General features: G+C 52.9%; 1 protein-coding gene and 1 pseudogene across 1 annotated transcript; both read right to left on the reverse strand.

Moving 5' to 3' along the window:
- Positions 1–1,429: 1,429 nt before the first annotated feature.
- Positions 1,430–9,559, reverse strand: LOC105815105 (annotated as a pseudogene).
- A 1,708-nt stretch (positions 9,560–11,267) lies between these two features.
- KRT75 (keratin 75, type II) lies at positions 11,268–21,563 on the reverse strand. Its single transcript, XM_012650631.1, has 9 exons — positions 20,847–21,563; positions 20,089–20,303; positions 19,055–19,115; positions 18,607–18,702; positions 17,640–17,804; positions 15,726–15,851; positions 15,366–15,586; positions 13,960–13,994; positions 11,268–11,975 (listed from the first exon to the last, which is right to left on the reverse strand). Exons 1-9 carry the CDS (start codon positions 21,342–21,344, stop codon positions 11,737–11,739), a joined length of 1,656 nt encoding a protein of 551 aa, XP_012506085.1. The 5' UTR covers positions 21,345–21,563; the 3' UTR covers positions 11,268–11,736.
- Between the last annotated feature and the right edge of the window lie 5,215 nt (positions 21,564–26,778).

A 26,778-nucleotide genomic window follows, 5' to 3' on the forward strand; every position in this document is an offset into this window, starting at 1 on the left:
CCCTATGCAGTGTCTTGGCCTCAAGGAAAGGGAGAGTCGGGATTTTACGTCGTTTCATAGGAGAGGAGGGGGCGGTGTGAATTACATGCCCTGACTTCCCTGGGATTAGAGGGCAAATCCCACATGCGTGAGGGTGCTCCGTCTACTTCCCAGCTTCCCCCGCTGGCCAGGAGGAGATGGGCATGTGTGGTCTCTCGCAGAGAGTGCAGTAAGACGTGGGCTTCAGGTTAAAATAGGGAAGAATTTCCCGAGGTGGATTTAAAGCAAAGGAGGTTGGGGCTTCATTGTCTTTAAAAATAAAATTGATCTCTGTCCCCCTTGGGTCATTTGAGACTTAAGCAGGATGTTGAAAGTGATGTTCTGAGGTCGTTTTCCAAGCTTTGCTTCCCAGATGGTGGGTGAGCAAAGCAAGCCCAGGTCTTGCCATTCACATCTCCTGAGGAAAGTCCCCTTCCTGGGTGAATGCACATTTACGCCCTTGGGAGGCCCATCATCTGGGACGCTTCCCTTGCATGGGCTGTGTGGGGCCCAGGCCCAGGTCTGCTCAGAGGCAGGGGCAGGGACTAGATGACATCTGGGAGTTCGGCCACACCTGCTCCTTCAGGTTATCAGTCTCAGAGCGCAGCCTCTGCATCCCCGGTTCAGCTCTGAGGTCTCCATCTTGGTGGTCGGAGTTTGTCCCCGAGTGGTGGGCAGAGCGCCGCAGCTCCTTGTACCGGGTAGAGGGAGAAGCAGGCCTTGGGTGGGGTGTGTGTGCAGCAGGCAGGGGCAGCCAGGCCAGAGAAGAGAAGGCTGAGGCCTCCCAGGGCCCCAGAGGCATTTAACATGCTGCTTGGAGGCGCCCCGCTGGGCCTCACCTGCCCATCAAACCTGTCTGCGTTGTCTCTCGGCTCTGTCCCTCATTTCCAGACCCACCGGTTTCGCCCCACAGCTGGACAGCGGTGGCCATGCTCTTCCTTCTCCTCTTCCTCTGCCTGGTCCTGTGCCACACATCTCACCCTCCAACTCAGCATCATGCAGGGTGCCCATCACTTTTCCTGTGTGTTTATTCATGTTCCTTGGAACTACAGTTGCATCCCCAATGACTCCCAGCTCAGAGAATTTCTCTCATCTGGAAAATCCCATTCTGTGACCCATATCAAGCCCCCACCCCCAGCCCCTCGGCTCCAGCCAGTTCCCTCTCCTCTCTGGCTCCTCTAGCCTCTCCCACGAGGCACTGAATTCTCCCTGTCCTCACACTCCCTCTCTCTTCCCCTGTTGGCACTGGTGGCCGGAACTTCCTAGCTGTCCCTTGTCTCTCTGACACAGGGCACTGGAGGTGTGTCCATCTTCCTCTTGGCAGAGTGACCGACCACCTCCCGCCTTCATCTTGCTGTTCCCCCAGGTCCTGAGGTAGTGCTCAGAACACAGGGTGAGCCCCACGCTGAACTCAGATCTCGTCCACCCCATCAGACTGGGGTGTCCAAGAGGACAGGCTCTTACCCTGTTTGCCTTTGAAACCTCAGTTCTCTGTGCTTGTCTACTTGGTTTGGCCTTGTTGCCTCACCTTGGTCTGGTACCAGGTTGGCCCGGCTGCAGTTGGCTACGTCTTCTTCACACTGGGCCTTGACCTCAGCGATGATGCTGTCCAGGTCCAGGTTGCGGTTGTTGTCCATGGACAGGACCACAGAGGTCTCAGAGACCTGGGCCTGACACTGAACCAGCTCCTGTGGTTGGGCCCAAACGAGAGAGCCGAGCAGGTGTATGTGTGTGCGGGGAGACTGTGCCCTGCCCCAGGCATGCACTGTCGGGGTGCCGTGCCCTGCTTAGGGCCTAATGTCTCGGGAGTACATTGGGGAGGTCACCGAGTTTACAGCTGTTCTTTACCATCAGCTAATCTGCACAGTGGAGCAGCAGCACAGGTAACTCTTGCCAGAATTCTCCAGAAGCCACTCCCGTCATCAAGGCAGCACACCTGCTGCAACCTGTCAGTACCACAGTGTCTCATGTTCTGAGAAAACACAGCCCTTCACACCAAATGAAGAAATTATCTTGTGAAAGAAAACTGAGTCAGAAGGAGCCAGAAAACTCAGATACTTCCCAATCGTGTTTCCCAATGTGGCTCCTCCCTGCTCCTCAGGGAAGGGAAATGGAAATCAGCTCAAATGGCAGAAAGGGCCCCAGACAGACAGATTCAAGTCTAGGATCTGCTGAGCAAGTTAGCACCCTGGTCTCGGAGGGGCGGATCATAACACTGGCCTCGTAGGATTCCTGCGAGGATTAAATGATGTCTATATGAGAGGGTTTGGGAAACAGTAAACCTACAATTAATTTGTTAATGATCACTTTTCAGGATCATGTAAAGCAGTGGTTCTCAAAATGCAGCCTCAGACGAGCAGCATCAGCCTCACCTGGAAATTGATTGACATGCAGCATTTTGGCCCCATCCCAGACTCAACTGAATCAGAGTCAGTGTTATAATGAGACCTCTAGATGATTCTGGTACTCTTTAAAATTTCAGAATCACTGTTCCAAAGCAAAAATCTAAGTAAAAATATCCCTTCTCTCTCTTTTATTAACAACTGGTTCATACAATTCCTTTTTCAGCAAATTATTATTGTGTTGTTTTTGTGCAGCAGTTAGTTTTTCCCAAATAGTTTTTCCTGGTTGCTGACCTAGTTTGAATGCTTGCTGGCTGTGGCTAGTTCAGAATCAGAAGCCAACACCACACTTGTTGAAGAGAACAAGCAGGGAAAAGGAAGACTTTGTGTCCTACGTGGGCTGCGAGGTGGCCAAAGACTCAGAGCTGACGCTCCGGGTCCTAGAACAACATGACCAACTTCTGTTGGGCACCCAGTGTATGTAACCCCATGGGCATATCACCTGTCCTGACCAGGCCTTCCTGGAGGAGCACATCCACCCTTCACCCCCCACCCCACCAATCTCCCCCTCATCACATTGCCCCAGCCACACGGGCCTCCTCTGGGCACTCCTGGGTCACACCTGGGGCACTTGTACTTCCCGGTCTCCCCGGCTAAAACACTGTCCCCTCCCACCTCCCACTGTCTTTCTGGCTCACATCCTCAATTCCTTCAAGTCTCTTACCCAATGTCACCTCCCCACTGCCTGCGATGCTGTCTATTGTCATTTCTCCTCATTGCCCCCATCACGCTGGAAATGGTACAGTTATTCGATCACTCTGAATTGCCTGTCTCCCGCTATCATGTCAGCTTCGAGAACTTAGGAGCTCCGCGGAGCATGCTCAGTGCTGTACCTGCAGCCCTGTGAAGAGCATCCGGGTACTGCACAAAATGTGTTTTTGGGAGAGCAGGGCAACTGTGCGTGTGCTTCCAGAAGCACCTGAGGGCTCACTAATTGCCACTTGATATGTGTAATTGCATCATCTTGCAGTTGCTCTAGGAAGAGCAGCAGGTAAATTTGGGCTGGGCTGGGTGAGTCAAGCTGCTCAGAAAGTTCTATGGAAACTTCATTGATAGGCAGCCAGTCCTCCGCCTGCTCGACAGAACATGCCTGGTCCAGGTGGTCAAGGCTGAAGTTTTTACCTCTCCTCACCTGCCAGCTGCCCAAGGGAACCTCCTTTTCTCCCCTGGTAGGGGATGAGGAGCAAAGTGAAGACCAGGGATGGAGCCAGCAGCTCCTGTGCCCAGCTGCGGCCCGGCGCCCTGCCCCTGGCTCTCCTGGCATGGTGCTGGGCACTCTCACCACCCTGCAGGAAGCTCTCAGAAGTTCATCTCATCCACCAGGGCATCCACCTTGGCCTCCAGTTCCACCTTGTTCATGTAGATGGCGTCCACGTCCTGGGCACAGAATATGCTGTCACTCTGGATCCCACCCTTCCTGGGCTAACCAGCCCCCTCCGCCTGTGAGTTAGGTGGGAGAATTTCAGCTCCTGAGAACAAGGGCATTTGTCTATTCCAGGCCAAGGAGTGGAACTGGGTGGGGAGGGGGAAGGTCCAAACCCTGTGAGGACCAGGGCTCTCCGAGATGCCCATCTGCTCATCAGCAAGTGCCATGTGGAAAGGTACTCCCATGTCACTTCGCATGGTGAGGACAATCCTGTCCTGGCCCTTGGGCTTCTGCTGCCTCTGGGCTCTCCAAGCCCCTCCGGGCTGCCATGGCTTCCCTGCTCCCCTCACCCCTCTGCCTGGTCCCCTTCATCACACACTGCTGCTCCCTTCTTCCTCCTCCGGCTTAGCCCTGGGGCTGGCTCTGCCCCCAACCCCTGGCCCGTGTGCCCCACCAACAGAAAGGCCTAGAACTCCATGGTGTGAATGCCTGTCCCTTCCTTACCCCCCGTCCTCCCAAGCCTGACGGCGTTCTGGGGACTCGGCTCAGGACAGGCCCATTGTGCCTCCCCTCTGCACGCTGGTGTCATGATTTACAGCTCAGACTCTGGGGTCCTGGACCCTGACTCACTTCGGATTATCTGAGTAACCCTGGGCAACGTTCTTAGCCTCCCTGAGCCTCAGTTCTCTCTCTTTCAAAGTAAGACCGGCTCCTAAGACTTGTGCAAATTGAGTAACGCCTTGGATGCACGGCCACTGGCCTGGGCGGCACCGCCCCAAGGGCAGGACCACCTCTGTCCACGCAGCGTCTTGAGCACCACAAACGCATTCTCTGTTGCTTTGTGTCTGTTGATTTCCTCCTCGTTCCTGCGGGAAGGATGAAGTGGCTGGGGTTGGAGCGGGTTCTGGGAGTGAGGTCAGAGCAGTGGGTGTAGTGGGCAGCCACTGGGGGGGCAGCAGAGCGGACTCAGAGAACATCGTACTGTCACCCAGCTCTCCTGTCACACACGTGCCTCCAACCGCCAAACCACCATCCCGTAAAAACAAAACCCAAACCCCAAACAACAAAACAGACCATCCCTCACTCTTTCTGAGCTTTCTTTTCTCACAGTTTGACTCCTCAAAGTACTTGGGTCCCATAAGGAGCATGCGTGTTTCCTCCTTTTGTTTATCTCATGGCCTTGCCCCAACCCAACACAGGCAGTGAAGAGGGGAACAGAGAGTCCGGGAAGAGGCAGCAGTTCCCAACCCCACAGCGTCCTCGTGTTCCCTCGCTCTTTGCAGCCACACTGAACCGAGCCCTAAGAGGCAGGGTCTTCAGGCTAACAGGAGCCCCCTGCCCCCACGTTTCTCAGCCTTCAACCTAGGCAGCAACCCCCCTCCGTCCGCCCTCCGCCCCGTGGCATGCAGAGGTGCCCCCAGTCATGATCTCTGGGATGGAAGCTTCACTTCTGCCCAGAGGACCCATTCTCCTCCAGCCCACCCAAGCGTCACTGAGTCCAACGCCCCCAGGGTGCCGCACAGCTGTGGTGTGGACCTTGGCTCCTCTTTCACCAGCTGAGTAACCTTGGGCAGGTCCCTAACCTCTCGTAGGCTCTTCCCCACCTGGGCAATGGAAGCTGTTCTTCTTTCAAACCCACAGAGCCCTCTCACATGCTGTGTGCACACCTAGAATGCTCCCTGCTTTTGCGTCACCTCTCCCGCTCAGTGGGGTCTGAGAAAATCTCTTCCTGCCGTCGAAACTTCAATACTGTGCCTTCTCCCAAATTGCTTCTCCAGGGAAAACAATTTGGTTTTCCTCATTGTTTCCTTGAGTTGCCATTTTATTAAATCTGAATGTCTGTTCTTCACTTAACTCCATATAACTGTCCTTGTCTTTGGTGTTTCCCAGCCCACAGTCCCTCTGCTGGAGGGTGGCATCAGGTGGCCCCAAGCAGGCAGCTCAGACGCCATGGGAACCTTGCCTGGCCATTGACCAGGAACACACTCTTCCACAGGTCCCTGTCCTACCCCTCCTCTGTGACTTCTGTCTTTTCAACCTTAAGCTTTGGTCTTCTCCTCCAGGAAGCCTTCTTGGATTACAACACTGTTACTCTGTGTTTGCATTATATAAATATATTTGCATATTATAAATTATCCGTCTGCACTTGCTTCTCTTGTTTGGGTCTGTATCACTACACACAAACACATAATTATAAATACAATAAACATGACTAACACTTATTAACACTGTGCACCTTACCAACTACTTTACATGCAAGTTTTGATTTATTACTTTCAACCGCCTTATAAAGAAACTGGGAGTTAGAGAGGTTAAATAGTTTTCCTGGGAGGTCATTCAGCTAGTGAGTTGAGCCAAGATTCTAAAGCCACTGACTCTAGATTCCACGGAGCTGTCCAACAGAACTTTCTGCGAAGATGGACATGCTCTATATCTGCACTGGTTACAGAACCCATTAGTGACATGTAGCAACTGAACACTTGAAATGTGGCTAGTGTGACTGAGAAGTTGAACTTTTAATTTTATTTAATTTTAATTAATTTAAATTTAAATAATCAAATGTGGCTACTGGCTACCTCATTGGAGCACACAACTCTAAAATTTGAACTTGTGCTGTATTATACAAACAGTAACCAAAATTCATTATCAAGTTACTAATTTTGGTGTGACCAAGAGAATTAGAAATAAATTAGAACAAGACAAATGAGAATTACAAACAATAAAAATAAGAAATATATCTGTAGGCGTGAACACTTGAGCATTATGTTTAGTGATGCGTGTGTATATATGTGTGTGGTCCTGGCAGAAGGCAGCAGATTCCTCTCTTTCTTTTTCATTCCCCAGCCTCTTGATCAGGGATGGGGTGAATATGAGAACACTGTAAATTAGCAGTGAGATTTAGTTGAAAAATGTGAGAGTGAGATTCCGTGGGATTAATTCTTAACTCCTGAGTTGCCACTTTGTATCATCTTGGGTAAGTCAGTGCCGTCTCAGAGCCTTACTTTCCTTGTTTGCAGCGTTTAAAAGGTGTTGTGTGTATCAAGCTCTCTGTACCCACGTTAGTTATCATCATCTCTGACTCCAGCCCCTCCCTAAAGCCTCAACATTCTAGACCACAAGGGCCAGCTCTCTTTCTATTTTTGTGTCTATTTCTGACTCCACCCCTATGCCCTAAATGTGTCCCGTTTCCCCACTGGACCGGGCACTTCCGGAGAGCAGAGCCTGTTTCTCCTGCTCCCTCCGGTCTCCCCCAGGTTCTGGCTCTGCCTGGGCTCTGGCCCAGGTGCTGACTGAGTGGCCACTCACTTGTCCTCCTCCATGCCCTGCATGTTCCCCAGTTTTGTCCCCAGCCTGCCCTGCTTTCCACCCAGGCAGTCCATCTGCTGCCTCAGGTTGCTGATACAGGCTTCAAACATGGGCTCGGAATTGGCCCTGCTGGTTTTTTGGTCTTGTGGGAGGCTCCATTTGGTCTCCAGGACTTTGTTCTGCTGCTCCAGGAACTGCACCTGCCCCAGCCAGAGGTAAGAGACCATGAGGGTTTCTATGCAGCAGCCCCCCAGAGGTCTCTGGGATACAAGACCCCCTAACAGTGAAGGCGGGCTCTGTATGGCCTCAGGGGGCAGGTGGCAGCTCCGCCTCCTCTTCTCCACTGGGAAGGAGCCTGGAACACAGAGAGCCAGGCAGATGATGGTGCAACAGGCTCGGGAGACAGTGGTGGTTCGGCTTGGAGAGGGGAGAAGCAAGAAGGGCCACAGGGGCTGACAGCCATCAGAACACACCAAGCCAGGCTGAGGTGTGGAAACTTAAGAAAGGAACATTCCACCAGCATGTCACTGGGTGAGGTTTTGATTCCCATTAAATGGACAGGAGGTTCTTGGCGGGAAGTTCAGTCTGCTTATTTTCTTTCTGACATGGTTTCTCTAGATCTAGAATGTGGACTCAGTTGTCCACACACTCCGGGAATGCTGGAGTTGCATTGCGGGGACCTGGGCACAGTCCTGCCCTGTCCTCACCAGCCGTGTGGCCTTGGGCAAGCCCCTTCCTCTCTCAGCCCCCTCTGCTCTCTCAGTCCCTTGTGGGCTTGTGCAGCTAATTTAGGTTACTTGAATCACCCCCATCTCTCCTCAGCCTGAGGGGCAGCCTTGGGAAATACGTATAACTTTCCCTCTTAAACAAAGCCCCTCCTTTGGGAGTACCTAGAGTGATGCCCAGCCTCAGGCCATGAAGGAGCCCTGACTGCCCAGAGTCTTTAACAAACGCATCCTTTCCTCTGCAGCTCTCCCGTTGTCAGAGGAAGCAGGGGAGTCCTGGCTCCAAGTCCCCCCCAGTCACATGTCCTCATTCCCCACATCCCCTGCGGATGACGTGGGGACAAGTGGAGCCCATACTCTTCCTGTCACAGCCAAGTACCTGGAAATCTCACCTCTGCTCGTGCAAATACCAGACCAGGTGGGGTGACATGGGGTGATAAAGTTTAGGAACCAGAGCCCCAGCAGTGCGTTTGGTTAGGTCCACACATTCAGCCATCTGGGTCCACGTGATGAGGCATTTTATAGCCTGTTAGACCTGCAAAGGGACCTTTGAGTCCATCTGTCCAAGCCACCCGAGTCCTGAGTTTGGTGACTGTCCCAGGATTGCAGATCAGACTGGAACCCAGGCTGGTTGCATCTTAGTTTAGCACTCTTTCTTCCAGGTCCCAGACACGGAGCCTGAATGATCCTTGAATTGGTTCTCCACAGGCAAAGCCAACCAGCTTCAATGTGCAATGCTGGAGGCGCAACACAGAACAGTGTCATGGACGGGCTCTCTCCCAGGGCTGGGAAACCCCTACGATGCCAGGTCGTGCAGCAGGGAGGACTCAGGCCAACCTCCCAGTTTTCCTTTTGCTGGAAGAAAGGGGCTAAACGCTCTGAGTGCACCCTCGCCATCCACTCAGCTTCCCAGACATACACCTACCGCCATAGAAGGGCACTTGTCCTGATTAAACTGGGCAAGAAAAAGTGGCCGCAGCCTACTTCCATGAACAGAACTCGTTAACCTTCATTCCTTTATCTCCTTCTTTCCAAACGGATCCTGTTTAACTATCTAACTGTAAGCCAAATACATGGCCACTACCCATCAGAACAGCAATGTCCTTGCAGTGGGTCAGAGAGTTCTTGAGTATAGAGATGGGAATTTTTCTGCTCCCACCTCAACAAGGTAGGAAACTACCCCTTCCTCCTCCTGGTCAGCAGATTGCCCAGCTCAGAATAGCACAGAAAGCAGAGATCCCCTGGGCAGCAGCTGCTTCCTTGCTGGTGACCCCACCTGCCACTCACCTTGTCGATGGAGGAGGCAAACTTGTTGTTGAGATTCTTGGTCACTCCTTCTCCTTCTTCCATACCCACTGGAGAGAGGGGTTGATCTCCAAGTGGAGGAGCATCAGGAGGCTTTGGTTGACAGTGACCTCATGGATCTCCCAGCTCCAGGCACCATCCCACCTCCAAATCCATACCCACTCCCCCGTTCTGTACCCATGCCCCTGACACCCAGCCCATAGCCAGCGCCCCCAAAGCTAGCCTGGCTGGAGCGGCAGCCCCCACTGATGAAGATTCTCTTGCTGCCCCTAAGGCTGTGGAGGTTCCTCATCCTGAAGCCACCTTAGCAGCAATTCCCGCCCTGGGACATGGAGACAGGGCTGAAGCTGCGCCGGCAGGCTGGGAGGAGGCTGGCCAAGGAAGCACAAAGTTCCGAGTGCCTCTGACTTGATGGTGACAGAGGATCCTTGGGTCATGGTGGAAACTGGTGCCAGAGGGTCAGAGGAGTGAAAGTGCCAAAGGGATGAGGAGCCTTCAAAGTCTAGGTCTCCCAAACTCTCCTTGACTTTTATCCTTTTCAAGAACCAGGCTTGGCTGGAGAAGATCAAAGGCCCCCCACTCTGTCGAGTTCATCTCAATGGCATGTCTGGCCACAGCCCATCTTCCTGACCCACTAATCACCGTGGGAACACCCTACCCAGGGCAGGGCCAGGCCTGGGGATTGGGGCCTGGGGCAGGCCTGAGTTCCCCAGGCCCCCACACACCCAGGCTCTCAGCCTGCTGTGGACACTCCTGCTGCTTCCTGTCTCTACTGCCAGGTCTTGGGCTCTGAACCCAAGTGTTTGACTGCGCCCTTCCCATCCTGGTCATGTAGGATAAAAAAATCCATTTATTGAGAATTGAATCTGTGCCCCACCACGCAGCAGGTCAACTGCAAGCATTATCTCATTTGATTCTCATAATAACTTTGTGAGAGTGGATAATAAAAATAATAACAACTGTGAACATTTTTTGAGTCGCTACTCTGGGTAGCTGCTTTACAGCTGTCTTCCGCTTTCGCGATGAATAGCACGGCGGGGGAGCTATTCCTGCTCATGCTTTACACATGAAGCAGTTGAGGCACGGTGTAGTCGGTGTAGTTAGGCACTGGCTGAGGTCACGTGGCTAATGGATGCCGGGGCCAATGTTAGAACGCAGTGGTCTGACCACGGGTCACAGGCCCCGAATCACCGCACCTCACACAGAGGAGGCCACTGGGCTGAGAGAGGAAAGGAAGCTTGTCCAAGGGAGGAAGCTCCAGGATTTCCCTCCACTGCTCTCATCCCCGGGTCTGCACTTGCACCCTTCACTCCCCATACCAGGGGATTAAACAATTGTTCTCAGTGTCATTTCTCTCCTTCCTGCCAACCTCCTCTCCCAAACTTTAGCCCCTGGTCTCACACTCATCGCCCTTCCCTCTAGTTCTCTGTTTCCCTCCCTGCTCCTTCACTCGGGACCAGGGGTTTTCAGAACCCCGGCTGGCAGCTCGCATCAGTCCCAACCACTCCACTCTGGCTGAGCCCACTGGGCTACATCCCAGCCCAGGCCTGAGGGGAGGGGTCCAGGAGCCTTGCAAATCCATGTTTATGGAAATGGGGAATGTGGGAGCTTCCTAGATGTCTCACTGCTGCCTGCAATTACAGGTTAAATGGCTCCGCTCCTTGGTGAAAGCCTTGCCCTCCGGGCTGACTTCTAACTCCTGTCCGCTGCCTGTAATTTCTCTGCTCAGGTCTGCAAGTTTGAAGCTGTCAGGGAACAATCAGCCCCTTTGCCGAGGAGTCCTGGGCCACCCACCCTACGTCAGTGTTGGCAGTGTTTCAGAGCACAGTCTGGTCCAGGAGGGGACAGCACCACCCTGCATGACACAGGGAGCAGGGAGGCTGGGCAGGGCTTCTCCCAGGGGCTTGGGTTTCCCAAACAAGGCGTGCCAAGGAGAAGGGGAGAAGTCTGGTGGGCCCTGCCCTCCCGTCTTCCCAGCCAGCCTTCTCAGCTCAGAGGGAAGTGGGCAAGGGCGGATGCCTCTGTCCCTGCCTGTGCGGAGCCTGAGCAAGGAGCACACCTGGGGGAAGAGGAGAATCGCTCTGGGCTCCTTTGCCAGTCGCCATTCAGTCGCCATTCCAAACAGAGTGCCTGACGCCAAACACATGACACACCCCTTTAATACACAAATTCCAGGGAGGGAACAGAGGGAACACTCACACCAAGGAGGCAGCTTATAAGCACCGTGAGGCAGATGGGGTGAGAGACACCATTGAGTTGGCTTTGGAGACACAGATTCCCCCATCTTTGCATCTGGGGGGGAGGCAGGGAGGGAGGTGGGGCCGAGGAGGAGTTTCCAGACTGCCTGGGCCTTGCAAGACAGGCTGAATGCGAGCCTGGAGACAGAGCAGGCTTTGTTTTTGCACGTGCAGCATGGAGAGGTGCTGCGAGCAGCCCGGCGCTGTTGGGAGGGCGGAGGCCTGCTCAGACCAGGGAAGGGGGTGTCGCCAGGACGCCAGGCTTCCCAGCAGCACAGGTGCGCCTTAGGGAGTGGAGGCAAGGAGAGGGATCTAGGTGTCCAGGTGTGAGTACAAACAGGCCTCGAGGCAGGGGTGAGGGAGCTGGGCGGCTGCACTTAGTGTTTGTAGCTCTTCCGACTGGAGGACGTAGTGGAGACAAACTTGACACTAGAGCCACTGCCCCCTGGGCCCCGGCTGCTGCTGGCACTGAAGCCAGAGACCCCCAGGCCTGCACCCAGGCTGTGCCCGCCACTGGTGGTGAAGGAGTAGCCGCTGCCCCCACCAACTCCCAGGCTTCCACCTCCAATGCCGCTGCCACCGCCGTAGCCACTGGAAACAGTGGAGGTGACCACAGCTGCCGGAAAAGGGAGATGTGGTCAGAGTCAGGGGCAGGAGAGAAGACAGCTAAGGTGTCAGGGCCTGTGCCCTGGAGCTCTAGGGTTGGTGGAAGGGTCTCGTCAGGCAGCTGTTTGCCTCCTTCCAATTTCCCCTGCTTGGTGAGACCACATTGTACGCCTCAGCCTGTGTTCCTGAGCTGTAGCGCCAGCATTCCCCAGGCTGGATGGCCTCCTGCTCCTCCCACTACTCATCCTCAGTGCCTCTCTTCCCCTCCAGAACCTGCTGGAGACCTCTCGCCGCTCCGGGAAGTTGCTCCCGTCCACCTGCCTTCCCTTTGGTCCTGCCGTGCTATCCCCTGCCGCTCTGCCAGCCTGCCTCCCTCTCTGGGCCTGGCTCTAGACTCTCCCTTCCTTCTGGAAGCTCATGGAGGCGACTGTGCTCTTCTCATGACATCCCCCAGCGTAGGCCCTGGGAATCCCAGAGCGGGGCTAGAATGTTCTCCATGGACCCAGTGACAGATGAACCCAGTTAACTCTGCCTTGTTTCTCCTCCCAATCTGTTCTTTTTCTAACTTCTAACCACTCTTCACCTTAAACATTCTGGTACCCTACTTTGGGCTCTGCAGAAGGAAAATTGAAATTAAAAATGGACTCTGTTATTGGATGAATTTTTACCTCCATAAAACTATGATGAAGTCCTGAACCCTAGTGCATGTGAGTGCAACCTTACTTGGAAATAGGGTCTTTGCAGATGTGATCACATTAAGATAAAGTCTTTAGGGTGGCCTCGCCTCATGCAGTATGACTAGTGTCCTTACAAAAAGAGGGAAGACATTCGTCTGAAGCCACAAATGCACGATCTCCAAGACAGAGACTGGAGTGATGCAGCCGTAAGCCATGGAACACCGAGGATTGGCAGCACTGCCAGAACTAGGAAGAGGCGAGGAAGGATTGTCCTCTACAAACGTCAGAGGGAGCATGGTCCTGCTGACACCTTGGTTTTGGTGTCAGAACTGTGAGACAGTACATTTGTGTTGTTTTAAGCCACAGCGTTTGTGGTACTCTGTTGCAGAAGCCCAAACAAGCTAATGAAGATGTTTAGGTGTTTTCAAGAGAAAAGAACTTCAAGGTTATGCCATCTATTCCCAAAATTACCTTTGAAGGTCTCTGGTACCATTAGGCAAAAACATCAGGGAAGGAGGACACCTAGGTGGTTCAGAGGGCTCTGACTTCTAGAATCATTGGCTAATTTAATTGGTTGCTCTTATGAATTCCCATCCAGGAAACCAAACTGACTTGTAGAGTGCAAGTTGTAAAAGTCATTTTTGTTGGCCTCACAATGCCAGCACTGAGCTCTATGAGTGACTATTTGTGTTCTAACTGGTACAAAGCTGTGCCAGCTTGCTAATGCCACCCCTGTGTTGGAGTAGCTGAACCCAACTGCCATGCTTGATGCTGCCCTTGCTGCCTTGCAAACCTTTGGCAACTCTCTACAGTTATACTCTGCAGAGTTGAGCCAAGCAGTGGGGCCTCTTCCCAAACTGTTCTGGGGAGGAGCCACCTAGGTGGCAATGCTCTTGTGCCCAGCATGAAGGCTTCTTCCAAAGGCCCAAGGCAGACCAGGAGTTTTCATAAATCCTGTCCACATCAAATGCTTATCTCCGATTTAGACTTGCAGCCCCAGCAAGAAAGGCTTGGACTGCTGGGAAGTGGGAGGTGTGGCTGGGGTTTTCTAGACCCATGTAGAACAATGACAACAAATCTCCCATCACCCCTTCTGTGGCACCCTCACTCTCAAAGAGAAAAGAGTTGTGACATTAAAGACTCTCTCCTAATACAGCTTTCTTTTTAATGTACTCAAAACCTCCAACCCTCTCAAAATGAACCCTGTCTGTGGGACCCCCTCTAATGCCTTGTGTTCTCACCCTCCTGAAAGCCTGCCCCCTTCCCATGCCCCAACCACACACACTCCAAATGACACAAGAAGGAAGTCATACTCACAGATGTTAACTGGAGAAACTCCCTCTCCACTCAGCCTGATTGGGAAGAGAGGGGAGAAGGAGGGTTACTATTGTGTCTGGCAACTTGTGGGCATTTTTGCAATTATTTTAAATGCATTTCAAAACTCTTTATTATTTTTATTGCAGAAGTAATGTAGATTGAAGTTATGTAAGTACGAGTAGCATTAAAAATAATAATCTAATGAATGATATAATGTGGAATTTGAGGTTCATAGGAGCAAAACCTGTAATCTCAGAAACATATTTTTGGTTTAAACTAGTCAGACACTTCAAGTAAATTAAAAGTAACATTATACTGGTGCGAATCGGAAAGGCAGAACCTGTCCTATAACAAAAAGGTTTGTCTCTCAACAAGGGACTATTGTCGAGCACTGGGCCAGCACAGAGGTTATTGCAGGTGTGGAGGGGAGTCTGAGTCATCAGAATAACAATAGCAATAATCAGTCTGTTATTTTGTTAGCAACCAGAGCAACTTTGCTTTAGCATGTTGAGGACAGAACTGGCATTCATTCATAAGCACGTACTTAGAACCTTACAAGAGCTGACATTTGTTGAGTACCTGTTACCATATTATACCACTGAGTTCTCTCAACCACGCCATCAGGCAGGGAGCATCTCAATTTCACAGAGGGAGAAACTGAAGCTCAGAGAAGTTAATTGACATGATCATGGTCATAAAGCTGGATTTGAAGCCAGATTCATCTGATTCCAAAGTCCATTCCAAAGCCACTAAACTGAATGACAGCTAACATTTATTGAACACTGTGTATTATGCATTGTTCTAAGAGCTTTGGGAATATTCCCTTGTTTTAACCCTTCTAAAAATATGTGAGTTTGTAGATTAGAACACCAAGGCATGGAAAGGGTAAGTAATTTGCCCTTGGTTACGCGGCTAGTAATTGGCAGAGCACAAAGGTCCCACTGAACTTTGGAGATAATGGTATCTGGCCTCTTGGTTCTATCGTGGAAGAAACTGAGGACCAGAGAGGGCAGACTGACTTCCCCAAGGTAACATAGCTAGTTAGTGGTGTACCTGTCAGCCTCAATACTAGGACAGTTTATTCTCAGGACAGGGCCTTTCATACCACATTTTGAGACCTGCCATGTAACCAATTTCTCTTTTGATTGAATTTGATTACTTAGATCTAATCAGGTCTTGGCTTTCTATGGAGTACTAAACGTAGTTGCATCTCCAGTGATTTACTAGCCTGGAAGGAAACTGTACCCATATTCTTTGTCATAGCCCAACTGCAACTGCATTTTCCTCCCTTTTCCAAAAGAGGAGGGGCTGCAGCATCCTGAGCCCCTAGGAATTCCCAGGCCGCCAGCGGGAGGGGTGGGCAGTTCAACTTGCTTTGAGGACGAAGTTGGTGCATCTGCCCTCACCTGCTCTCCTCGCCCTCCAGCAGCTTGCGGTAGGTGGCGATCTCCATGTCCAGGGCCAGCTTGACGTTCATGAGCTCCTGGTACTCGCGCAGCAGCCGGGCCATGTCCTGCTTGGCCTTCTGCAGGGCTTCCTCAAGGTCCACCAGCTTGGCCCGTGCATCCTTGAGGGCTAGTTCTCCGCGCTGCTCTGCGTCGGCGATGGCCGTTTGCAGGCTGGAGCACTGCGAGCAAAGGAGGAAGCCATGAGTCCTACGGACAGCCCCTGGAGGTATGCAGCTTCTTGGGTAGGAGATGTAAGATGGCAGAATGACCCAGAAGAAATGAGCATTCGAGGAGCTCTTGGCCCTGCCAGAACTCTACCTGCTTCTTGACATTGTCGATCTCAGTTCTCAGCCTCTGGATCATGCGGTTCATCTCAGAGATCTCTTGTTTGGTGTTGCGGAGGTCATCGCCGTGCCTGCCCGCTGTGACCTGCAGCTCCTCGTACTGAGAGAACCAGAGCAGACTCAGTCACCTAGTCCAACGCCTGGCCTGGGCACTCATCCTGTGCACAGCCTGGCCCTTGGTGCCACAAGCAGGCACATTCATTCACTGATCATTCACTCATTCCCCCAAAGCTTACAGTTTGTTGGGAGAGACAGACATTAATCAAATCAGCGTATTATCACATTTACAGTTCCAAACTGAGATAAGTGCCCCTTAGGAAATGAACAGGGTCTTGGGAGAGTGTAGTAAAAGAATCTGACCTAGATTTGGAAGTGGGAGGTGGTGGTCAGGGAAGTCTCTCCAGAGACAGAGATGCTCCAGCTGTGGTCTAAAGAATGGGAAGGAGGGACCTAAGTGATCAGATTTGGGGGAGAACATTCCAGACAAAGGAAACAGCCGGTGGGAAGATTCTGGGTGAGGAAGGAATGGTGTGTTCTGGGAGTGAGGTGGTGATTTGGTCACTGTCCCTGGGGAGTTGCTGCTCGTGGGGCATGCGTCCAGACAAACTGTGCCCATGAATTTTGTCGGCCCTCCCAACACCAGTGCCTGGGAAACGGGGAGGAGACGCAGGGAACTGTGTTGGACGGTGCAGAGGCCGTAGGCAGCACACGTGGAGACTTTGGAAAAGAATCCTGGAGCTCAGATAGCTCTCAGTCTAATGGTGCGGATCTAGGACACACTCATTTAGGAGAAATAATTACACCCTGTCTGCTCCAGCAGACTGCAGTGAAACCCACACCTTTCCCCAGAAGGAGGAGAGCCCCTGCCTAAGGCAAGATCTGCCAGGCTTTGAAAGCGCTGAATAGCTCACCTTCCTGTTTCTAGATACACATGATTAAAAGGAACAACAACCCAACAACACACAGAATCCTTCCTATTCAATTCGACCACTTCACCTTGGCGTTAAGGGCACCCCGCATCCTCTCACCGTCAGGGGTCTGCCACTGCACTGTGGCCCTCTGGTCCCGGCCCCACCTGCCTTCCTCTCCACCACTCTGCTGACCGTAAGGGCAGTGCCCAGAGCAGGGCCAGGGACAGGAGCCAGCTCGTCCGCAAGCAGCTGCCCATGAGGGGTCTGGACTCGGCAGGGAGCTGATCTCCTGGGTCGACTCTACCCCTTCGAAGCCACCCTCCTTGTGGCCTCTGGGCAGCAGCTCTTTAGGGTTATCCCAACTTTCCCCTTCCTGACTCAGACTCTCCTGCTCAACAAAGTGCTCGCTCCTGCCTTCCAGCTGCTTGCTGGGCCTCACACATATCCCTGCTCTTCAGCGATCTTTTGTCCCTCGCTGCTTCCCAGCTGGACTAGAAGCCCACCTCTTCCTGGGAGCTTTTTAGTCATGTTGTCTTTTCCCTTCCGTGATTGTCCATTCACTTACGGCCTCCTGGGCCTCGGGTTCTCTGTTTGCAGTTTATTTGTTTACAACCCCGCAATCCTGCTTGGCATATGGTAGGAGCTCAGAAAATATGTATGGAATAAATAGGCCTTTCAGAAACTGCTTTACAAGTTTTCTTGGCTGTTTTGGGGACTCACCCTCCCTGCCCCCACTGAGATCTTGAGCAACGTGGGGCCCTGGATGTCCCGAACACCCAATGTTGCCCTAACCGCATATTAGTGTGTATGGTTAGGTTTCAAGCTACATTTTCATAGCATCAAAGATGCTCCTGCCAAGTCGAAAGAAATGAAAATGCTCACAGATTTCCTGAGGCTTGTAGCTCAGAGTTAAGTCATGTTACAGAGCCTGAGAGAACGCTAACCCTGAAACCCGTCACAGAGGTGCCCACACTCACCTTGGTCTGGTACCAGGACTCAGCCTCAGCCCGGCTGCGGTTGGCGATGTCCTCGTACTGTGCTTTGACCTCGGCAATGATGCTGTCCAGGTCCAGGTTGCGGTTGTTGTCCATGGACAGCACCACGGATGTGTCACTGACCTGGGTCTGCATCTGGGACAGCTCCTGCAGGGCAGTAAACTCAGCGTCACCGAGGCATAAAAAGAAGGGATCTTGAATCCTGCGGTTGACTACCCAGCCAGGTGAGGAATCCCTTCTTTGGCATCCCTGGCAGATCCTTCTGGCTGTTCCCTGGGCACTCCCAGCCATTTATGGGACCCATTCCATCCCGGGAAGTTTCTGGGTCATTGATCACTTTTCAAGGTTCCCATCTGTGTGCTTTCCCTGGGTATCGGGGTGGGTAAGTGTCCTCTGAGTTTGAATTACATGGATGTGAATGTGACACATTTGCTCAATATGCCAGCATGAAAGGTTTCTTCAGGATCGGGTGATGTTCAGGACCCTGCTGTCCCTGCATGGTGTGACTTCATCACTTCCTACCTCTCCCTTTCCACAGACCCAGGCCTCTGCCTTCAGAGGGCTAGTGCCTGGGATGTGGCATCGTTCAAGGGCAAGGAGCCCCCAGCCGATGAGCTGAGGGGAAGCTTGCCTTTCGTTAAAAGGGAAGGGGGCAGTTAGGTCTTGATTCCTTGGGAATGTTACCCAGTGACCTAGAATTTGGGAATTGGCACCCCCTCCTTGCCGGGGGTTGTCCTGCCATGGGGCAGGGGGAGAAGCCTCAGCGCTGTGGTAGTTTAGCGTGACAAGGTTCCAAGCAGTTCTCTCCGGTCCCCTCTGCTCTCTAAGGCCCTGCTTGGCATATCCGGCCAGATGCGGGGTGGAAGCCCTGAGTGGACGGCACTCTACAGCAGCCTTTCCTGTCCAGACTCCAGATCCAGGAGGAGCAAGAACACTTGCGGACTCTTACCGCCTCAAAGACCGAACGGTGAAAGTTGAGCTCGTCAGCCAGAGATTTGACCTTGGCCTCCAGCTCCACCTTGTTCATGTAGGCACCATCCACGTCCTGGAACACAGCACAAGATGCTCCTCTGAGACCTTAACCAGGCAGTGAATCCAAAAGAAGCCAAGCAGATTTCTCCCTGGACTTCTAGTTTGGATTTTAGAAAACTCTGGGTCCCGGGCATTTGGGTGTGGGGATGGGTGATGACTGAGAATGGGGGCTTGAGTTCCCTGGGCTGGCAGAAACCCAAGCAGGGCCACTGGGGCCATAAACACGGAGGGAGCGTTTTTGGCACGTTTGAGCTCTCTAGATGTTCTCAAGGTTGATGTGACATTTCTTGGGTGGCCCATGGGTCAGGTCACCCCACACTCCAAGATTCAATTTTAAATCTTCTTCGAGGAACATTTCCACTCACCTTTTTCAGGGCCACAAACTCATTCTCAGCAGCCGTGCGCTTGTTGATTTCATCTTCGTACCTGTAAGGACGGAGGAGGGGTGTGCTGTTGAGCAAGTTCTCCACTGAACTCCCCCAGCCTGGTGTAGCAAGAGGTAAGAGACCTCAAATCCTTCTCCACTCTTCCGCCGACCTGTGTGTGACTTTGGTGATTCACTTAACCTCTATTTCTCCCTCTATAAAAGGGAGATAATTGTTTCTGCCAGTTTTTTTTTTTTTTTTGACTTCTGTAAGACTAGAAGGTGAGCCTGGAACTTAAGGGAATAGAAATATATACTTATGCCACTGCATCTTTCTATGAATGCACAATTCTAATCTTTAAAAACATTTGCTTCCTCCAGTGCCTGCTGAAACTGTGGGGTAAAATTTATCTGTTTGGGACACAGTTCCAGGTAGATTTTCATATATTTTCCTTGAACCTCAGGGTGGTCCTTGAGAAGAAGTGTGTTTTTTGCATCTGGGTGTAGCTCAAACTCGGAAGCAAGAGTAGCCAGCTAAGGGGTTAGCTAGGGCCATGCCTTTCCACTGGCTACCTTACCGGCTAAAGTCTGAATGAGGTGTAGTCAAGATTTGCCTCCAGAAGGAAGATGAGATTGCCTTGCTGAAACTCTTCTTTCCTACCTCTCTTCATTCCCAAGCTAAGGACTTCTTGGAAATGCAAGTCATCTCAATAATTGAGCCCATGTCCAGTGGAATTAAATAATATGCGGACTATGGAATAATATTGTGCTTTTCTGAGTGAGTAACAATGTTTTGTTAGATGATGCTGGTCTCCCTTTGTGGTCATGTAGACATAAGAACAGGCTCCTTGTTAACAGTGATGAGATGAAGGTCCCTTTGTTACCCGACACCATACTATCTTTACCTTATACGATCATGACTGCCAGTTCCAAAGCTCCCGGCTGACGCTGGCATCTGCTCCTTTGCACCTCTCTGTCCTCAAACAAAGGAGGCCAGGGATGGCTATGCGTGGCTAGAAGCTATGTCCCACTTACCTGACTTTGAGATCTTCTACAGTGTCCTGCGTGTTCCTCAGCTCAGCCTCAAGCCTCCCCCTCTCGTTGGTGATGCTTTCCAGCTGCCGTCGGAGGTCACTGAGGTAGGCGTCAAAGAGGGGCTCCAGGTTCTGCCTCACGGACCTCGTGCCCTGCTCCTGCAGGAGGCTCCACTTGGTCTCCAGGACCTTGTTCTGCTGCTCCAGGAACCGCACCTGTGGGGGAGAAGAGAGAATAGAATCTTGAGAAGCCGGGGAGGCAGAGTCAGATATTCCTGTTAATAAAGGAGGGAAGAAAAAGATCTTTTTTCACCTGACATCCATCTGGCAATTATGTAACTGACAACGCCAACTCCAGAGAAGAAACCCCACGAAGCTACCCCAAAGTTCCCTTGGGCTTCCACAGAATCAGTGTGGTGGGGCCCAGGGGCCTCTGTGGGGGGCCTCTGTGCCTGGGATGAGTTTCTCAATGCCACCTGAGCAGGTGGGGGCAGCTCGCTCAGTGGCAACTGTCCTTCTGTGGAGAATCAGCTTAACTCTGCCCTTGGTGTGGACTCGGAACCAGCCCACGGGGCTCCAAAAGAAGAAGCTGCCACAAGGTCCTGCGGGCAAGCTGGCCCACCTGGAAATGCCCGGGCCCCACGGGGGGGCTTCCCCACAGGGAGGCCAATGCTTTGTTGCTGTCCCCTCTGGGCTGGGGCCTTTCCAACAGCTTGTTCAATCCCAGACTCAAGGGAATAGATGAAGCTCTTGTCTCACCTTGTCGATGAAGGAAGCGAACTTATTGTTGAGGGTCTTGATCTGCTCGCGCTCCTCGGTCCTCACCCGCTGGATGGCGGGGTCGATTTGCAGGTTGAGGGGAGCCAGGAGACTCTGGTTGACGGTGACCTCTTGGATGCCTCCAGGGGGGCAGACAGGGAAGCCAGGGCCACCAAAGCCCCCTCCAATTCCACCCCCATAGCTAAATCCACTGTTGACCCCAAACCCATTGCTAGCCCTGCTGCCAAAGCCACTTCGGAAGCTGCTGCCACACCCACTGATGGAGACCCGCTTGGGCCCCCCCAGGTTGTAGAGGCTGCGGCTTCCGAAGCCGACTCCAGCACTGCCAATCCTTCCCGGCCCCCCGGTGCCCCCAGGGGAGCGAGCCACAGAGACGGAGCTGAAGCGGGAGCGACTGGCTGCTGGGGTGGTGGCTGAGGAGGTGCTGAAGCCTCTGCGGCTGCCAGTCTGGAAGGTGATGGTGGACTGCCGAGACATGGTGGCAAGGAAGGCCGGCGAGAGCAGCGCCTGAGGTAGGCTCGTGCGGGGGGTAGAGGAGGCAGGTGGTGGGGAGCCCCAGACCCGCGGCTTTTATGGGGCCTCCAAGAGGGGCGGGACACTCTCACGGAGAGGGCTTTCTGATGGCATCCCCTGGGCATTCGCCAACCCTGAGCTCACACGCGGCAGCCTCGGGGCATGGTGTAAGAGCCACAGGCTGGTTCCCTGGCATACCCCCCCCCCCACATGGAAACTCCTTTCCAGTTGCAACTTGATCAGCAGACCAATGTGAGGAGAGTTAATTGCTTTCAGTCATGTGCTAAGCATGCATCTTATACGGGACTCAGAAAACACTGCCTTGTTTCTAAACCGCTTTCCTAGGCCTGGGACCAACTCCCTCCTGTCCAGACACCTTGTGTCAGTACAGGTGACTGCAACCCACTGTTTCCTGTTCCTTAGTGCGCGTCCTGTTTCTGAGCATTTTCTCAGCAACTGCAGCCGGTCCCCCACCCCCATCAAGCTGTCCCTCCAGATCTTGAAAATCCCTCTCTGCAAACCGTCTTCCTTAGGAGCCCACCCTGTTTCGATCGCCCCTTTGTTTTGCACTTAAACTTCCACATCTATTGTGTAGGTCACACATGATTTTCTGGAGCGCGTGTGCCCATGCCTTGCCCACTCCCACGTAACGTGGCTCTCCAGGCCAGCCAGCTTTCCATCTCCTGTGCAAGAAGGCTTGGGTTTGAATCCCAGGCCTCCCAATTACTCATCGTTGTGGGATCTTGGGAAAGTCATGAAACTTTTGTGAGCCTCAACTTGTTGTGTCTGCAAAATGGGGCCGTGATGAGTATTCTTGTGTGAAAACTACTTTTGCAATGCCTGGGGCATGTGAGCGCTGAGTAAATGTCTGGTGAGGCTCTCTCCTTCTGATATAATCGAGCGAGTGTTAGTGTGTGTCCACTGTGTGACAAGTCCTGTGGGAAATCAAAAGAAACACAATACATGTAATTTTTCTTTCATAAAAAGCTCTCGGTCCTGTTGGGAAGGCAAAACTGAAGCACATGAAATAATTTACAAATGAGATGGTCAAGCAGTACCACCAATCTATCGTATATTTGAGGCTGCCTTATCCCAGGAGCCTCCCGGGCTGGCCACTCCTCCTCCATCCCACCCCTTCATCAAAAGAGTCCACTGGTTGTACCTAGCAGAGGATTTTTTCTTTCCTTTCTCCTGTAAATCTGTTGGCTGTGCCCTACACTCCCATGAGTCTAGAGACTGATAAGGAGACTTCCAGGGCCCTTGTCCCCCTTTTTCTCTGTATCTTATTTCCCCATCTCTGCCAGGGGAGGAGTCAGCCTGAAAATTCGCTAAATCTATCTTGCCGACCTCCTGCTTTTTGCTGTGGTTTTGAAGGATGGGAAAGTAAGAGAGGACATGATCTGCACTTGGCCTCCATTTGTGGATGAGGAAACATCCCCAGAACGATTAATTATTCAGACAGGTCCACAACAGCCAGATGCCAGGGTCTTTTCACACAGGTGGCCTTTTAGGGGCACACAGGTAGCCGGTGGTTTGGCAGATGCTCTCGCCAGTCTAGAATGGCGACTTGGCACTTGGAGTGGTGCTTCTCTGTTCTCTGAGCTATTTCCTCCTTGGGGCTGAGGCCGGGGGTGGAGGGGGAAGGCCTCTCCTCCATCTGGAGATTGTCTGGGAGTCTCAGTTTCCACAGGGAAGCTATGAATCACAGCTTTTGTTGACACAGGCCAAGGAGAGCACAGGAATTCTCTCACCTGGTTGCCAATGTGCCTGGGTCCCGGCCAGGGTGGCGCAGGGTTGTCTTTGTTTTCTGTACTCCTCGTACGTGATCATCTGTCCCCCAGAGGAAGGCACACTTGTTTCCTGAGCAGCGCTGAGTAAAGCCTCGCACAGCTTTCCACGGGCGAAGGCGGGCAGGGTCAAGGCGTGGACAGTGGCTTAGCCAGCATGGCCCTGGGAAGGGAGCCGCCTGCTGTGCTCCCTCCCGAGCTTCCCAGGTGGGAAGTTGGCTCCACTCTCCTGCCTCCCCCAGCCCCTGCTGGGACCCCACTCCCAGGCACTGTCATTGCATTATGTCCCCATTCTGGTCTTTCTCAGCCACCACCCCTCAACTGGGGTTGCTCATTTATTCTTTTTCTCCTTCCGCTCTCTCATTTTTCCACCAAGATGGTTGTTTCTAGAGCTAGATTGCCTTATAGGCTTGGGTGAGTTAGATTGAAACAGATGTCTATCACCTCTCTTCCTCCTTCCCCGGCACTGTGACCTGCACTGTGACCTTTACCCTGGGGGAAGATGTTTCCATGAGTGCCTGGGACACCTGGCCCCTCACAGTCTGTGTCGCCACCCACTTTAAAGTCCCTGAAATTACGGACTATTAACACTTTCTTTGCTTTCTGCCAAGAAAGTCTTGTTTTATTTTGTTTTGTTTTTAACCTCCTTTCAAATTCTGCTTAAAACTCACCCCCAGGAAGCCTTATCAGATAAACTTCGCCCAGGGACTAATCCCTTGACACCTGTTTGCTTAGAACACCTGCGTCTGGTTTTCTGGTGGTCTGGGTGTTGGTCTGCCTCTGAGGGTTGGGGTGTTTCTCCTCCCCCTACCCCGACTTGCCTCCTAAACACCCTAAATAGAATTGTGGCAGAGTTTGTGCTACACAGGTTGTCTAATTTAAAAGGAGCTACGGGCCCGGCGCGGTGGCTCACACCTGTAATCCTAGCACTCTGGGAGGCCGAGGCGGGTGGATTGTTTGAGCTCAGGAGTTCGAAACCAGCCTGAGCAAGAGCGAGATCCCGTCTCTACTAAAAATAGAAAGAAATTAATTGGGCAACTAAAAATATATAGAAAAAATTAGCCGGGCATGGTGGCGCATGCCTGTAGTCCCAGCTACTCGGGAGGCTGAGGCAGGAGAATCGCTTTAGCCCAGGAGTTTGAGGTTGCTGTGAGCTAGGCTGACGCCACGGCACTCACTCTAGCCCAGGCAAAAAGGGTGAGACTCTGTCTCAAAAAAAAAAAAAAAAAAAGGAGCTACGGATCCCTTTCTGTTCTAAGCATTCCTGAGTCTCTCCAACTCTGTAGTGCTGGGTCCACCTGGGAGGAGCATTCTTGCAGTGTGGGGAGTGGTGGGTTCCAGGGCCATGGTGTGTGCTCTGGTGCCTGAGGCTGGGGGAGTGAAGCTCTCCCACGTCCTGTTCCCTGCCTGCCCTGCCCAGGGCAATCTCCATCATCCTCAGAGGGACACCACGGTCTTTGGCAGGTGGTGGGTTCCAAGGAGGCTGGGCAGGGTGGTGATCAGGACTGTGGAGGTGGGTGGGGGGAGGAGAGGAAGGTGGTGATGTGCCTCCCAAGGATGAGGAGTGGAGGGCGCACCCGGGAGCCTGGGCTCTCAGACAGGCCAGGGCCAGGGGAGGGCAGCCCAGATGGAGCACCACGGACAGAGGGGATTGCCCCCCTGGAGCAGGCTGGCTCAAATCACAGAGCCAGGGCCCTGGGCACCGCGCCGAGGACCCAGGCCACAGCCTGCACCCCCGGTCGCTCAATATGCTAGATCCCTGCCGACCTCTCCTACTCTCTGAGCGAGGCCTGGCTTTAGGGAATAACTATTTATTAGCACCTATTCTGAGCCAGGTGCTCACTGATCCAGGCCGGGGAGATATAGCTGTGAACAAAGCAGACCAAACTCCTCCCTTGCCTTGGAGGAAGAAGGGGAGCCAAGGTGGTTTGGAGGTGCAGTCACAACCTGGGTCTCCCAGCTGACACACTCCTAGGGTGTGATAATTCTGTTGTGGTAGTGCCTGAGACATCTGGCCAGGAACAATTTTCCACCTTCACCGTTTGTGCTGGGGCAGCCACGCTTCCTCAATATTTGGTATCCCTACTAAGCACTACACAGCCTACTCTATCTTACGGCCCACTGTGCTCCTGCCTCCAATGGCAATAACTGCTATCCCAAGGGCACGAAATGTGCCAGCTGATCTCAACAAACCACCAAGGTTCAGGGCTTGGGACACCCACTTGCATATGGCCACATTCACCTGATCCATGCCTTTCCACTGCCAACGCAGCAGGCATTTCGCATGGGCCCAACAACTCTGGGCAGGTGCAGAGCCTCGTGCAGGTAGGCAGACAGCCCTCCAGACCCCATCGGTCAATTTTAGCAGCAAAGTGCTGCGCTCTTTTCATTCGAACTTGTGCTTAGGAGAAGTGAGATTGCACTGCCCCTTCCCTCCACAATCGGGAGCTTCAGACAGCCCCAGCAGATGTGTACACACAGATACAGACACACAGACATGCCCCTCTTAAGAACATTCACAGAGCAGCAAGCCACATGTAGACGTGGTGCCAACTGGGTGCATCAGGACAGAGCAGCGAAGCAAAGGAGCAAAAGTCATCTTTTAAAGCACAGAGGAGCCCCAGAGAGAGGAAACAAGGGTCAGAAAAGGGATAGGACTGCAGAAGGCCACTCGACCACTTGGTAAACGAGTCCTATTCTTTCTGCTGCCCAATGTTGGCCCTGAGCCCGTCCTGCTAGGAGCCCAGCAAGCACAGGGAGGGCCTTTCCTGGAGGGAGGGGTGACTGTGATGCCAACCTCTTAGGGCCATCCCTGTGCCCCCCACAGAAAGCCACTGGAGGATTCCAGATGTGTCTTGGCCATTCACCTCCAACCACCTTAGTGGCCCCTTTTGTCCCTAGGGTTGGGATGCTTCCTACACCGATTCTCTCTAGAGCTTGGCTGAAGAGACGCTGCCGAGCAGGGAAAGTGGGGGAGAATGGGATGCCCCTCCAGCTCTTCCTTGGACTGGGCACCCAGGGGTGCTCTCTGAACTGAGGGTCACAGTGCCTGGAAACCCAGCAGGTGAGCACTGGCTGGGAGCCTGTGGGTGCCACTGGGTGGGCCCTGTGACACTGGCACACAGAAGGCTGCTGCTGGCACCTCCTCATTGGCTGGTTCCTAGGTCTAGAGGCTGCTGTTGAGGGTGGGGTGTGTGTCACCAGTTGGGAAATAAGAGCTGGACACGGTAGCCTCAGCCCTGTGCTGGGCATGGCCCTGCCTCTAGGTCTCGTGAAGTTGGACATCCCCAAATTCTTTCCTCTTTCTTGCTTTCTAGCCTCCTTCCCTCATCCCAGCTACATCTGAGAGGCACTTGTGACCTGCGCCTTCAAACAAGCTACATTTGCGCATCCATTCATTTATTCTTTCGGGAATATTCGTTGGTGATCGGTGAGTGCTAGGCGCTGGGGTGCCCACAGTGGAGGAGGCACAGTCCCAACACTGTGACAAGGAAGTGCTTATGAGAGGGTGTCACGTAAGGGGCAGGCACAGGACATGCCAGGAGCTCGAGACACCTGGGTGGGTGCCCTGCCTCGGGGCCAGGCTGTGACCGTGTGGTCCAGCGCCCAGG

Source organism: Propithecus coquereli, unplaced genomic scaffold (assembly GCF_000956105.1).
Source record: "Propithecus coquereli isolate 6110/MARCELLA unplaced genomic scaffold, Pcoq_1.0 Scaffold111, whole genome shotgun sequence".
Taxonomy (NCBI): Eukaryota; Metazoa; Chordata; class Mammalia; order Primates; family Indriidae; genus Propithecus; species Propithecus coquereli.